We start from the raw sequence: 14,973 nt of genomic DNA on the forward strand, positions 1-14,973 counted from the left end.
TATGTGGTGTTTATTGTGAGGTTCCAATGATGCACTGTGCATCCTTGATAAGTCGATGTGCCAAAGTGTACTTTACTGAATTGCTGTGGGGTTTTTTTTTTTAGTTTTTTTTTTTCTAATTGGCTTCTTAATGCACCCTGCTGCAGAGCAATTTCCCAGCTGAGATTATAGAGTAGGTCCCATGCTGATTCCAAGGATGTGCACTGGGGCCGATCCAGGGATATTTTAATGGATCGGTTTTGTCTAAAATGAAACAGGTCTTAATCCAATCCCTTCTTTATTGTATCCTGCCTTGCGGTGTCCACCTCAGCCGGCTAATGTTGCTGCACCGCTTTCTAAATGACAGCAAAGTTCTATACAGCAAGCATACAAGAGTGGAAATGACAGTGTGTGAATTACAAAAAAAAAAAAAAGTATTTGCTCAGATTGGTAATTTACTAATTTCTGGTGAGCACAGTGAATCTTTTCCTTATTACAAAAGATCAGTATGCAAAACATTAAGTAAGCAACGTCTCATGTTGGCAGGTGCTGATTGCTACTTTCACAGTTTGAAATGACAAATGTTGCCATTGGCAGGTCACATCAGCTGTCACTAACTGATGACAGTTTTATGAGTAGCTAGAGTGCAGACCAGGATTGGTATTACATGATATATATGTTTATTAATATCTATAGCAGCATTGGTTGAGTTACGTAGCATAGGGCGAGTGAGAAGAGAAAAAGTGAAATTAAACTAAAGACACCTTCACTTGTCAGATACAGACATAATCGGCTATTTATTTGTTGCTGCATTGAATTGCAATAATGTCTTATGCAGAGTCATCCCTAAAGTTATTATTTCCACCTGCTTTTCCATGGTGACAATTCAATGTCTGCTGTGAAAAGGTTTCAGGAAATATGAAGCTTGTTTTTTTCCAGACAAACAGCAAACATCTGTAGAGAATGCAGTAGAGAATTACAGCTTTTATCAAACCCTTACCGCAACTTACAAAGCATTTTAGTTTGTGTTAATTAATTCTTGTTAGGATCAGAACACAAACATAACATCCACTATTCAATAGGACTCTATGCATACTGTATGTGGTCTTGGAAGGAAACAAAAAAAATAGAGGAAGACTGTGCTGTGAGAAAATGAAAATTTAGAAATGTTCAGACTCGCATCCTATTGGAGCAAATGAGGTCTGTGGCTAAGGAAAAGCCTTCTATGGCGCTATTAGTAATTGCAGGTCCCACTGTTTCTAGGGATAGCAACATATCATTAGATCCAGTAAGATGCATTAGTGTGAGGGATAGCAATAGCACCAAGCTGTATCTCCCTGTGGTCCTTCATTAGCTACTAATCCACTGATGATCGTTATTAGAGAGACAGGCATGTGTGTGTGTGTGTGTGTGTGTGTGTGTGTGTGTGTGTGTGTGTGTGTGTGTGTGTGTGTGTGTGTGTGTGTGTGTCTGTGTCTGTGTCTGTGTGTGCATGCGTGTGTGCATGTGTGTGTTATGCGTTTTGGCATAGCGCTCTGTATATTAGCCTAGTGATTTATTATCTGACTAATGCTGTCCCTTCTTCCCCAAAGCTGCATTGTCCTTTTGCCAATTAATTCTGAATCTGTTACGACCACAGAGACGGAGGGAGAGAGAGAGAAAGAGAGAGAGATTATCAACAAATACATTCGCTGAACCGCAGAGTCAAGTGCAGTGCTATATTTTTTTTTTCATAAGATATGGCTGGTTAATTCCACTCTTCTGTCTTCTTTTGATGTCCGCTTATGTTTTCCCTTGTAACGTTCCCTCGTTACCTCCCTTCTCTAATGCCATTGATTTATGCAATTGCTTGCTCGTTCTTTTCACTTCCCTTTCTCTTCCTAATTCTTCCATCTTCCACTTTTCGTTGTTCTGTTTCTATAACAACCGCAGGGTCATTTTTCAGCCTCTGAGCTTCAGTCTTAATCCTGTTCATGTGATGCTCAACTCCTGTTTTTGTTGCCGGTTTTTCCTGTTGTGCTCTATATTACTTGAGTGAACCTTCTCAGTCTGAACAGACTTTTTCTATAACTCTTTTTCCTGTCCACTCTGCATTGCTTAGTGTGCAGCCATTCACACAATGTCTTTTTTCATCTTACTACTTGCATTTGTTCCTACAGTCAGTCAGATTCCAAATAAAACTGACCATTTCTTTCCTTTCAAAATGTACCAATACTGACACATTTAAGAGCAAACCACTGGCTTTGGTCGTGAAACTACTCTTCTGCTCCCTTGCAGTGATGGGTGAACACTGCTGTGTGGTGTGGGTCTGTGTATAGACCGATCAGGCATAACATTGTGATTATCTTCCTAACTTCTGCAACCACTCACCATCAAAGACACCACGGTGGAACGAACTGACAGCTAGAAATTCCTGGACCTGAACATCTCAGAGAGCCTCAGCTGGGCCAAACACACTTTAATCACAGTGAAAAAAGCTCAGCAGAGGCTGCACTTCATTAGGGTGCTGAAGAAGGCCGGACTGGGATGCCAGCCTCTTCCCCAAGCCTACTAGGGTTTGGTTGAGAGCGTCCTCACCTGCGACATCACAGTGTGGTATGGCAACACCACTGTGGATGAGCAGAAATCACTCCAGTGTGTCTTCAGAACTGCAGAGAAAATTGTTGGCTCAGGCCTCTTGTCTGTGGAAACAACAAGTCCTCAAATTCATACGGCCGCATCGGTTGTATGTAACGTGCACCGGAATACGACCCATGAGAGCGTATTTACGTTAGCGCCCCTACGGGGAAAAGGGAACACATTACAGGATGTAATTCGAGAAATGGCTTTTCCCTCGCGAAACGGCTTTTTCCTCACTTTCCCAGCTCGGGTTTAGGGTTAGGGTTAGGGTTAGGGTGAGGGAAAGGGATAGGGATAGTGTTAAGTTAAAAGTTTGTTCATGGTGACGTTTCACCTGCGACACCGGAGTGTCGATATTTACTCAACCGCCAGAGGTCGCATAGTCAAAACATAACACTCGGTCGTAATACGGGCGTGTACAGACGACCTATGTGGTCGTTTTTGGTTTGAGGACAGGCTGGTGGAAACCATATACACACATCGGTGCTGACGGAAAGTGCAGAACATTCTGAAGGACAAACTCCATCGAGCTCATGGCCTGTATTGGTGGGGGAACTCGGGCTACGGTCTGAGACACAGCAGACTAGTGAGCATCAGAGTCCATACAGCCCGTTTTGATAACAGCTTTTTCCTGGTCACCATCAGACAAATGGCATTAGACATCAGGGAGGGGAGGTACTATACCACAGCAGACCATCAAAATATTGTGACATCACACAAATTACAATATACACATGTGCAATAATCTCACAATGTGCAATACGCATTTTATTGATTGTTGTGTTTTTTATCTATTTATGCTAATATCTGTATTTAACTTTGATTTATATAAACTTTATTGTGATTTATTTCAATGTTCTTGTTTCTTTTTAATTGTTGTTAAATATGTATTGTTTTTATTGAGTCAGAGTCACGTACAAGAATTCCAAAGTACCTGTACTGTGATGTACCTGTGCAAATGGCAATAAGTTCTATTCAGTTCGAATATTGTGTTTGTCCCTCCTTTGCGGCCAAAACAGCCCTGACCTATCAAGGCATGGACTCCATTAGACCCCTGAAGGTGTGCTGTGGTATGTGACACCAAGATGTTGGCGGTAGATCTTTTAAGTCCTGGAAGTTGCAAGGTTGGGCCTCCATGGATCAGGCTTCTTTGTCTAGCACATCCCACAGATGCTCGATTGGATTGAGATCTGGGGAATTTGGAGGTCAATTCAACACCTCAAATTCATTGTTGTGCTCCTTAAAACATTCTTCAATCATTTTTGCTTTGTGACATGACACATTATCCTGATGAAAGAGGCCACCGCCATCAGGGAATACTGTTTCCATCAAAGAGTGTTCATGGTCTCCAAAAATGCTTAGGTAGCTGGTATGCATCACAGTAACATCCACATAGATGGGAGGACCCAAGATTTCCCAGCAAAACATTGCCTAAAACATCACACTGTCTCTGCCAGCTTGCCTTCTTCCCATAGTACATCCTGGTTCCATGTGTTCCCCGGGCTAGCAGTGCACATACACCTAGACATCCATGTGATGTAACAGAAAATGTGATTAATTAAAGCAAAACACCTTTTTCCATTGCTCCTTGGTCCAGTCCTTATGCTCATGTGTCCATTGGTGGCTTTTTTTGGCGGTGCACAGGGGTCCACATGGGCATCCTGACTGGTCTGTAGCTATTAAGCCTCATACGCAACAAACTGTGATGCACTGTGTATTCTAACAACTTTCTAATAGAACCACCATTAACTTCTTCAGCAATTTGAGCAACAGCAGCTTGTCTGTTGGATCAGGCCACACAGGCCAGCCTTCTTTCCCCACGTGCATCAACGAGCCTTGGCCACTCATGGCCCTGTCATTGGTTCACCACTGTTCCTTCCTTGTACCACTTTTGATTGACACTGACCACCACAGACAAGGAACACCCCACAAGAGCTGCAGTTCTGGAGACGCTCTTACCCAGTTGTCTTGTCAAACCTGCTTAAATCCTTATGCTTGCCCATTTTTCCTGCTTCTAACACATCAATTGTGAGGACAAAGTATTCACTTGCTGCCTAATATTTCCAACCCACTAACAGGTGCCATGAGGAAGAGACAATCAGTGTTGTTCGCTTCATCTGTCAGTGGCCATAATGTGATGCCTGATCGGTGTAACTGTGTCTGCGGGTGGAGGGGTGGGGCATTTTTATTTTCAGTGTCACTATGAGTGCTGAGATTTTTATTGTGTGCATTTAGTACATCAGTGATTACAATAGCTAGTTAAGGGATTCAGGAATGACCGCCTTACTTTCCGGTGGCTTATATTTCTGCTGTTGCTCACATGGCACATTCAAGAAGAAAACGAAGTGTAACTGAATTATTTTTGGAAAAAATAAATCCCTGACAAAACAAAAATAAATTATGCTTTTATTTTTTTAAGTTGTGCCATGTCTTCATTTGTATATGACTCAACCTCACTTTTGTTGGGCTTCTTGTTTGATTATTAACGTCTGTTTCACAAACCCAACATCTACAATAGAACAGACACCTCTATCAACATAAGCGTGTAGCCAAATATGTGTATTGACTGCATTACAAGGGTAGGAGTGCACATGATCGACAATGGTGTGTATGCAGAAAATATGTATGCTCAAGTATTTCATATTAACAGGCAACTGAGACTTCTTTTTGGTTCTTTTAGATGCTTCACCCCCTCAGTTCAGAAGTGAAGCACATAATTACATTGACCTGGGTGACTGGGAATCTGCACAGACATTAATACAACCTCCTGAGAATGCATGAAACGGAGTACTCCAAATACTCCAAGGACTCCAGTAGACCAGAAAAGGAGTGTAATAGCAATAGTGTGTGTGACATCTGTAGCTGTCCATGTGCATGTCCACAAGGGAGTCTAATAGGCTTACATGAATGTTTTCCACCTCACTGCCATGTCTGGAACAGCAAGAGTAATCTTGAGCAGGATGTGATGTAAAATGCACCTGTGTTTGGCTTCGAGTAGAAAGCAGCCAATCCCCAGGACCAGTGTAAAAGACTAGTCATTATTTTCATATCATGTCAGAAATGATGAGAAAACATCAGTGCCAATTTCCAATGCCGTCAAATTACTGTTTTATTTGCCATATTTAAAGGAATATATGGCAAAGATAGAGAATCTTCTCATTAAAGACATTGATACCAGCAGATATTTAGTGAAAAAAATAGAGAACAAAAGCTCTTCTTCTCCTGTAATTTCATTTTTTTGACTAATTGCTCCTTGTCTTTTTTTTTTTACATCAAGTGTCATGTGTTTTTAACAGCATAGTAATGATTTTTACATTTGCAGCATTTTTAGACTACCATACACGCCAGTAACCTTTAGACCTGTGTAAACTGCTGTCTTTCTTCTAATATTGACTAGGCAACACTTCTGCCTTAATCAGTTCATCTGTACCTTAAGCTGAAATGATACCGAGTACAGCTGGCTGATGGGAAACGTCAGGCTATCTTTGGTAATGTTCCAGGATTTGCTGTCAGAGGTGACAGAGAAAAATCGAATCATTCTCTACACTGATCTCATGTTACCCCTCTTCCCAGAATTTAAAAAAAACAAAAGAAAAAAAAACTCCACTGTTCAACAATGCTGTCAAATATAATATCTGCCAGCTATCATAAACAACTGTCTCTAAACTACCATACTCTCTTATCTGTTGTTCTTCAGGTCCAGAATGGTACTTGGTCAGGGTGGAGTTGACTGTGACGGATGTAAATGACAACATCCCAGAATGGAGCATGGTTCCTGCCCCCTACCTGGCTGTGGTTTCCCCCGATACCCCTGCAGGTTCAGTGGTCTATAAGCTCTATGCTCAGGATGGAGATGAAGGCAATAATGGTGAAGTGGAGTACTTTCTGTCTGATGGTAGGTTATTTGTTCCTTTGTTTCTCCTCTCTACCCAAATGGATCAGGATGACCATGTGTACCTCTTCATTGCATACAAGTAACAATATCAGCCAGCACTAGATTTTCAATCTAATGTGTAAGTATCTCAGCCACTGAGGGGGTTTACATTCTACATACTCGCTATATTAGGTGTTTCATTGATCACACTGAAAGAGAAGTAAACTAAATTAAATTATAAAGTTATCAAATCAATAATTTTGTATTGCTAAACTGTTTTTTTTTTTTGACAGCAGGAATCATAGTAAACACGTTCATGTCTTTCCATGATGTGGAGTCAAATCTATTTCTTTTCCTCCTTGAATTCTTAGCCTCTGCCGTGTCAACTTTTTAGGCACACACAATTTTCCAGTGTAATAGCAATCGTTTCTCCACTACACAGAATAATTGATTTTCTTATTGTCTGCCGTGTAATGATTTCTCCCCATTTTGGAATCTGTTAAAGAGACCATCTTCTAATTTTCCTCTTGAGAAAAAAACTGACAGAAGAAATTATGTTAAAAACGCAAACATTCCTGTTTGTGTCTTGAATGAACTTTTTGGTCATTTGATTTGATTGATATTCCATGCATCAAAGGCTTAATTGTATATCAATGTTGCAAATTTGTTTTGTCTTTAATTATCACGGGACAACATAAGGACCCCTATAATAGTTGATTTTGCATCTTTTTGAAATGCAATGTAGTTTGGGTCAAAGTCTAAAATTGTGCTATGTTACAGAGGTCAAGTAACATTACAGTTTCAGTTTTTGCTGTTGGCATTACACATCTCAACAACCCCAAAAAAATGACCATCCATTCATTTTTGTAATTGTATCAGTGCACAACATAATGTCTTTAATTCTTTCATTTTTGATTTTTAATTTCTAACTTTGAATCTTCAATCTCATTCATCAGTTTTTTTACTGTTTAGTTCCTTTGTTTGATAGTTAATTATTCATTTAACTAATTATTAGCACTTTTCCTATTCATTTTCTTGACCGTTCAGCCTGGTCTGCTTATATCTTGCTTGACTGTCTGTGTGTTTGCTTGTTTTGATTGTCAAAGCACCTTTTGAACACTGATGTTAAGGGTGCTATATAAATGAAGTTAATATTATTTATTATTATTATTATTATTATTATTATTATTATTATTATAACAAGTATGCATTTACAATATTTTTGATAGCTATTAACAGGAATGTTTTGTACACAGCTTCTTGCTTTGTAATCTTTTATACAAATATTTTTTTGAAATGGTCCTTTGTTCTTCTTTATCTGGTCCAACAAATCATCTACAGGTGGCGATGGTCGCTTTGAAGTAGATAGAAAGAACGGCCAGGTACGGACTACAGGCCTTCCTCTGCAGCAGGACAGGGAGTACCTGCTGACAGTTGTAGCCGCCGACCGGCTGGGCAGCCGCAGCGCCCCTGCTGTCGTCTCCGTGGTTGCAGGAGCTCGGCCACCCCAGTTTACCAACGCGTCTTTCACCATTGCCATACCAGAAAACACCCCTGAAGGACAACCGTGAGTTTACCTATCCGCTGAATTTCTTTACTATACCTCGACATGAAGTGGTATGCATCTATCAGATACTTGCATCTGTGCACACTTCCCTCCAAAGCTGTCTTTCTACATCTGCTGTGGTTGTTATTCTTGCTGCCAAAAAAGACTTTTACATTGCTCTTGTGAATTCATCATAAGTATTTAATGTGCACACATATTTCTTTATTTCTGTGGGTGTGATCATGAATCTTAATGTTTCACAGAAATGTTAAATAGATTTCGGTTGTGGCACATGTTGCACTGACCATATGTAGTGCTGTTAAAAGACTGCTTTCAAAATATGCATTTACATTAAAAATAAGGTTGTATAATCCAGTCACATAGATGCTGGGTTGGGCTCTAACTTTTCCTGTGATCTGTCATTTTAAATGTCAGTGTAGACAATTTTACAGTAAGTATGTGCTCTCATTAACATTATTTAATTCATTTCTTCAGACAGTGCAGAGATGATAACATAAGGGTTGTATATGCAGTGCAACAGATTGATATTGAAAACAAATAAAAACTGAGTTATAGATTATTAATTAAGATAGCAAATAAACAATTACAAATACATAAATCAAGTGTCCAAAATTACAGGCATTTGTATGAATTCACAAGTAATTGCAGCTTTAGTAACACATGCCCAATTCAGTTTAAAGTGATATGGAACTCATGCATCTGGCGGGCACATATCGGCTAGAATGGCGGCAGATTGTCTTGAGTAGCCACTGTGGATTCGGAATGCATCGCAGGCAGATGTTAAGGACATTAGTCCTCTGAGCAAAGCCTTGGTTAGCAGGCATGTGGAGATGCCGAATTTTGTCAGATTGCACAGCAGAATTGGCAGATGGACAAGGGATTATCATTTCCTATAAACATCTTTTTAAGAGTCCTCTCCTAAAGTCAGATATATAGAAAACTAATTCCAACACTGTATTGTGAATGACTTTATTGCCTCCTATTATTAAGCTTGGAAATGCAAATTACGACTTGACAAATGCAGTATCTATTTTTTTTTAATTAGCACTCTCTCAATACAGTATACAACACTATTTGTTTACAAAAAAAACATGCTGTATAAGTGCTGGAATTAAAAGCTCTTTGCTCATATTGTTGCACTGAGACTATATTATACTATATAACAATACTGTCCAGGCTAAACAAAATAATTAGACCAAATTGTACTTAGTCTTCACATGGACATAAAACATGTAAAGATTAAAATGCCGAGTAATTTTGCCTAATTAAATAATTTGTGGACAAGTGTAAATCATCGTTTAAGTACTGGGTTGTGGTTAGGTTTAGTACAGTCAGGAAAACTCTGTGTGCAAATAAATAATGTTAGTTATGCACTTAATCGACCTTTTGAAACACGTTTACTATTAATCACAGCATGAGTGAGTCTTCATCACTTACATCTTTTCTCTCATAAGTGAAACATGTAATGTAGAGGTACGTGAAAGCCATGTGTGTGAGTCTGACTCCCGTCTCTTCTGTCTGTGTCTTGCAGTAGTGAGAACCATGTTTTCTGACAGACAGCATTTTTCAGACTGTCGTTTTGAGTTCATCATCCATGACAGCCGTAATTTGCGGTTGTTTGGCAGATTTACTTCCAGGTCCATTTCTACAGCCAAGCTGTTATTTCCTACATGTCAACACAACACATTGCACAAGCTTACAGGGACTCCTCCAGGTCACGCTGGACTACCGAAGCACTTTTAGGGCTGACTGACTCTGAAAGACTCACTATAAAAGGATTTGAAACAATAGCTAGCTTTGTAGCATTAAGGCCACAAGCAACTCACCCTGGAGAAGACTAACATTCTAAATTATTAAAAATCTAAAGCTGCATTCTCATTTTTACAAAAGTAGTCAGACCCTTGGCTGTCTGTGGTCAGATAGAGGTCAGATTCACACTGTATGTCAGGAGAAACAGCCTGCCATGAAGTCCAAAGAACTCCTTGCTGACTGTCATTAGGTCGAGGTTGAAGGGTTCCCAGGAGCACAGTGGAGTTTGTCCAATGTCATTCAAAATACTCTGAGAACATGAGAACAAAACAAATCCAAATTCAGTGAAACATGGTGGCGGTATCATCAGTGTTTATTTTGTTAATGGAAATTATGACAAATAATATCTGTTGACATTGTAATTTTCACAAAAAAGTTTTTAAAAAATCATGTCAAAACGACAACTATTGCAAAAAATTCTACAATAAATATATAATGCTGTAACAAATATTTCAGCACCATTCTTCTGTCCGACAGTAATGGTGTCTGGTGTTAACAGTTCTTAAAAGAAACTGCTTTATAAACTAAATAAAGAAACAGCAGTAACAAAACTGGTGAAACAAACTACAAACATACAAGCAACACTAGAGCTGACATTTTTAAAAATGTAATCTAACCTACTACTGTTAATGGAACACAGGTGATATAGAAGCAGCCTTAATTCAACAGTCAAGCGATAATCCTTTATTTTACCATTAGAAAGAACGAGCATGTTCCCAGATTAATGATGGTGCTCCATCCAAATCATTCTCCACATCTTCATTAAAAAAATGACACTTATCATTGTTATCCAACCGATTTCTCTTCGTAAGACAGTGAGCAGTGTTTTCATGAACAAATGTGTTAATCATCTTCTGAATAATCCGTTGCTCTAAGTGAAGAGAACAGGTAGCTGTGGTAATGATAATGGTGAGCAGGACTGACAGAGAGTGAATAGTTCTGGTCAAACGGCCAGACTTTGGAAATGATGGCAAATTTTAAATTGGACTGACTGAGAAGAGTGTCTTGTACCACTGCAGAGCACAGGAACTGAAACTTGTGTGAGTTTGCACATAAACAAACAGCATTGTTTCCACTAATCTTGCGATAGACTAGAAGAACAGCTGTAACTATGGTAGCCAGATATAAAGATGAAGATATAAGAAATAATAATAAAAGAAAAAGAGTTCGCTAAGTTGTCACTGAAGGAAATTAGACCAAAATTGCCTTAATTCTACTTGACTAGACCTAGCCATAATCAGGCTTAGACTAACAGAACACCAGGTGCCAAATTTAACAAGAAAAGCACTCAGAGAGCACAGTACTCCGCCAAGGCTGCTGAGTCATATTATTTCTGACGGCTGAAATCTTGGAAAGATTTGTGGCTGAAATCACAGTACCATAGAATGTGGCCATTTAATATAAATCTACCCACAAACAAAATCATGTTGCGCTGAGCTCAGGCATGTGTGATGCATGTGTACGTTGTGTACGGATACCAAATTGCATGACCTAAATATGTAGTGGGCAGTAGGAATTGATGTGACTCAGAAACACTCCCAAAATTTAATCAATCGTTCCTTGTATAATTTTGGACAGATAAGTCCCGATAAATCCGCAGCGGTCAATTTGTAGTAGGATCGCAATTGTGTGATCGTCAGAAGGCAGCTGATGTAGTGTTCACTTGTTGTCGTAGTTACAGTGACTCGCAACCTCGCAATGATACAGATCACTTTAACAAATCTGTGGATCAGACTATAAGTCATATCACTGCCAAAATCAAATCAGTTGGTCCTTGTGTCATTTCTGACCTTCCCTGAAAATGTCATCCAAATCCGTTTGTCCGTTTTGAGTAATGTTGCTAACAGACAAAAAGACAAACAGATGTATGCCGATCGTCACATAATAGCTAAAGAGAGACAGGGTTGGTTAGAAAGATGGTGGCTGTGGTTCAGGTGGTAGAGTAGGTAGTTCACTCATCACAAGGCTGGCAGTTTGAATCCTGGTTCCTTTGCCTTCCAAAGTGTCTTTGGGCAAGACACCAACCCCAAGTTGCTATCATTGTTATATGAGTGCGTGTGTGTTTGAAGACATGGTGTAAAGCACTTTGAAAGATGGTGAAGTGAAAAGACACCGAGCAAGTGCAGACCATTTACCACTTTAAGAAAAACTTGCATTCACATGAACAGTAAACTGTGCACATTTCTGCGCAACAGAGAAACAAAGCATACAACTAAGACAATGCTTAGGCGGCCCTGACAAAGCCCAGATTTGAACTGCATGTAACATCTGTGGAGAGACGTGAAGATAGTAGTTCAGATGCTTCCCACACAAACAGACGAAGTTTGACAGGATCTGTCAGAAAGAATTAGATAGACTGCCTAACGCCAGGTGTGCAAAGCCTGTAGAGACTTACCCAAGAAGACTCAAAGGCTGCAAAAAGGGCTTCTGCAAAGTATTGTTTTGAGGGTATGAATGCTTTTGTAAGTCCGAGATTTGTGTTTAGTGTCTTGAATTTAATACATTTGCAAAAATTTCTAAGAGCATGTTTTTGCTTTGTTACTGTTGGCTACTGAGTGTAGATTAATGGGGAAAATGCAAATTTTATTCATTTACAACTAAATTTACAATGGTATGAAATGTGCAAAAAGTGAAAGTGTCTCAATACATCCTAAAATGACTGTGCGTTTACACAACATTAGTAACACAAGGAAGCACACACACAAGCCCATGTGTGCACAAAAGCAAACACACAAATGCAGCTTCAGCCCTGACTAAAGTGGTACAATTATGACTAGTGTCCTTGGATTGGTTTCATTATTTCCCTCCAGCAAACTAGTAAAATGAATATTTGAGCCCGCTGTTTGGTTTCATCAGGGAAATTGTGCAAGGTTTGCATAGTACATTTAATACATGATAACTAAATTCAACATGTTATGGTTGTATGCCCCCACCAAAGCCCCTCTTCTCAGTTGTCTGGACAAATGCCTATCTGAGATAAAGAATTCTTCTCTGCACTATTCTAACATACATGATTATTTGTTAGACACCTGTTTTATACTCTGCATTCTGCACATCCAAACCAGTCTTATCACATATATTGCACATTCAGTTAACGATTTACTTTATTTCTCCATGTCTCCCCAGCTTCTTGGTCACACCTGCTGTGTCCTTCCAGAGGAAACCAATCAGCTACAGCCTTCTCATCAATCCCAGCAGCCTCTTCTCCATCTCAGCAGAGACGGGTGAAATCAGCCTAACTCGCCCTATTGACTACGAGAGCGACCAACATCGCTACTTGCTACTGGTGCGAGCCAGCGAGGGCCTGGAGAGCATGAGCAGTGCAGCAGAGGTTTGTGACATGAGAATTCCTAGTCACATTTCCACTGTCGCATTCAGTGACTGACAATGATGATAGTCAGTACAACAAATTTTTGAGGTTGCAAAGTTGCGTTGTCAAATCTTGCATAGTCTGTTCACAATATTGCCAGCAGTTTTTGACAAGACTTAAAAATAAAATGACAACAAATGGCATGATGTCATTTGTCTTGTTTTTCATGCATGCAGTATTTCAGTTTACTGTTACTTACCTCTTAGCCAAGTTGCAGTTGTAGCAAATCTCAGACTACTCTGAAGCATCTGTGGGTTGCACATACTTTCACTGATTTCTATTTGCTGTATAGATGGTAGTAGCTATGATTTTTGCAAAGAAAATAACTTTATTGTTATATTTTGTAAAAATCAGTGTTACTTACTTTGTTATGGAATGGCTCCAACCAGAATTAATGGAAAGACAGATTAAAATCAATTTTAAAGACAACTGCACACATGCATTTTTACATTTATGAACACTGTCTTCGGTCAAACACAAATAGATTTGTCTGAGTGAAATGACTGCTTTGGGATTCCCAATGACTTCCTCATGTTGTCAGGAAGTGAGACAGAGTAGCAACTGACCGCTGCAGGCATTGATACATCTGGTCTGGTTTCCATCATTACTCTGGCCTCAGGCTAAAACATGTCCTGCTGAACCGATCTGTCCTCAACTGCTCCACTCTGAGCCTCTGTGGCCTACAGAGCACCAAAAGCAAGTGCGGAAAAGAAAGAGAGAGAGGGACGGAAAGTGGGTGACTGAGAGGGGGATTGTTAAATTCAGTGGTGGGAAGAGAAAAAGACAGATGAGAAGAATGAAAGAGCGAAATTGTAGGAAGTTTGTATGTACCCTTGTCTTTCCGCATTCCTGCCCTAGCTAGCCAAGTTCCTTGGCCCCATGCCTGCCTTCTAAAGTCTTCCGCTTACATAGTCTGATTAGTACGAAAAAATCCACTGTTAACCTTGATTATACTCCAGTGACTACACCCACAGATGTTGTTATTAAAACACTTAATTTACCTCTAGTTTATGGGAGTTTGCTTGAAAGTCGCTGTTCCATACATACCCAAGAATGTGAACTATTCCCCTTGGAGTGTCGCTGATACACAAATTTTGCCAAACATGCAAACAAGTGTAGAGGGAGATGATGAAACACAGACCTTCATAAACACAATACAACACTGGTTAAGTCAGTTCAAAGTTTCTGCAATACTGCTGTGGACAGGATACATGGTTTTATTCATACTACAACGGGTACTGCAATGTCCTTGTGCAGTGTGTTGAAACTCTGACAAGTTAAACTGAAGACAAGGAAGACAGACTCATAGCAAGACTGACCGTTTATTGTCACACTTCCTCATTAACATGTCGGTGAAAATTGCAAACAAAACAATACAAATTGCCAATATCTGTGTTTTAACTTAATATGGCATTGTAAGGAACTTCAAATATGAAATGTCATCACTTTATGTACCTTGGATAATCGTCACACTGGCCACGAGCAAGTTTTTATAGTGTGTAAGTAAATGTCAACAGATTCCATTTTCAAACCTCTTACTGAACACTGTTTTTAACAAAGTATCACTATTTGTATTTTCTGAACATTGTATGAACTTACGGCATTGTCTATATGATGAATTTTAGCAGATGCCAGCGGATAACATTCAGAACCTGCTCAACATGTCTTCCTTGCTTTCTGAAGAAACAGGAAGAGAACGTAGACAGGAAATGATCTAACAGGACGTGATGTCATCAGATGAAGCAGTATTCAAAA

General features: G+C 39.5%; 1 protein-coding gene across 1 annotated transcript in view; it reads left to right on the plus strand.

Annotated features, from left to right (window-relative positions):
• Positions 1 to 14,973, plus strand: part of si:ch211-186j3.6 (neural-cadherin) — a 416,158-nt gene that overhangs the window by 103,570 nt on the left and 297,615 nt on the right. The window contains exons 2-4 of the mRNA XM_051944931.1: positions 6,296 to 6,493; positions 7,814 to 8,039; positions 12,975 to 13,179. Coding sequence (XP_051800891.1) covers positions 6,296 to 6,493; positions 7,814 to 8,039; positions 12,975 to 13,179 — 629 coding nt within the window. The remainder of the gene's footprint in view (positions 1 to 6,295; positions 6,494 to 7,813; positions 8,040 to 12,974; positions 13,180 to 14,973) is intronic.

Source organism: Acanthochromis polyacanthus, chromosome 2 (assembly GCF_021347895.1).
Source record: "Acanthochromis polyacanthus isolate Apoly-LR-REF ecotype Palm Island chromosome 2, KAUST_Apoly_ChrSc, whole genome shotgun sequence".
In the NCBI taxonomy this organism is placed as follows: domain Eukaryota; kingdom Metazoa; phylum Chordata; class Actinopteri; family Pomacentridae; genus Acanthochromis; species Acanthochromis polyacanthus.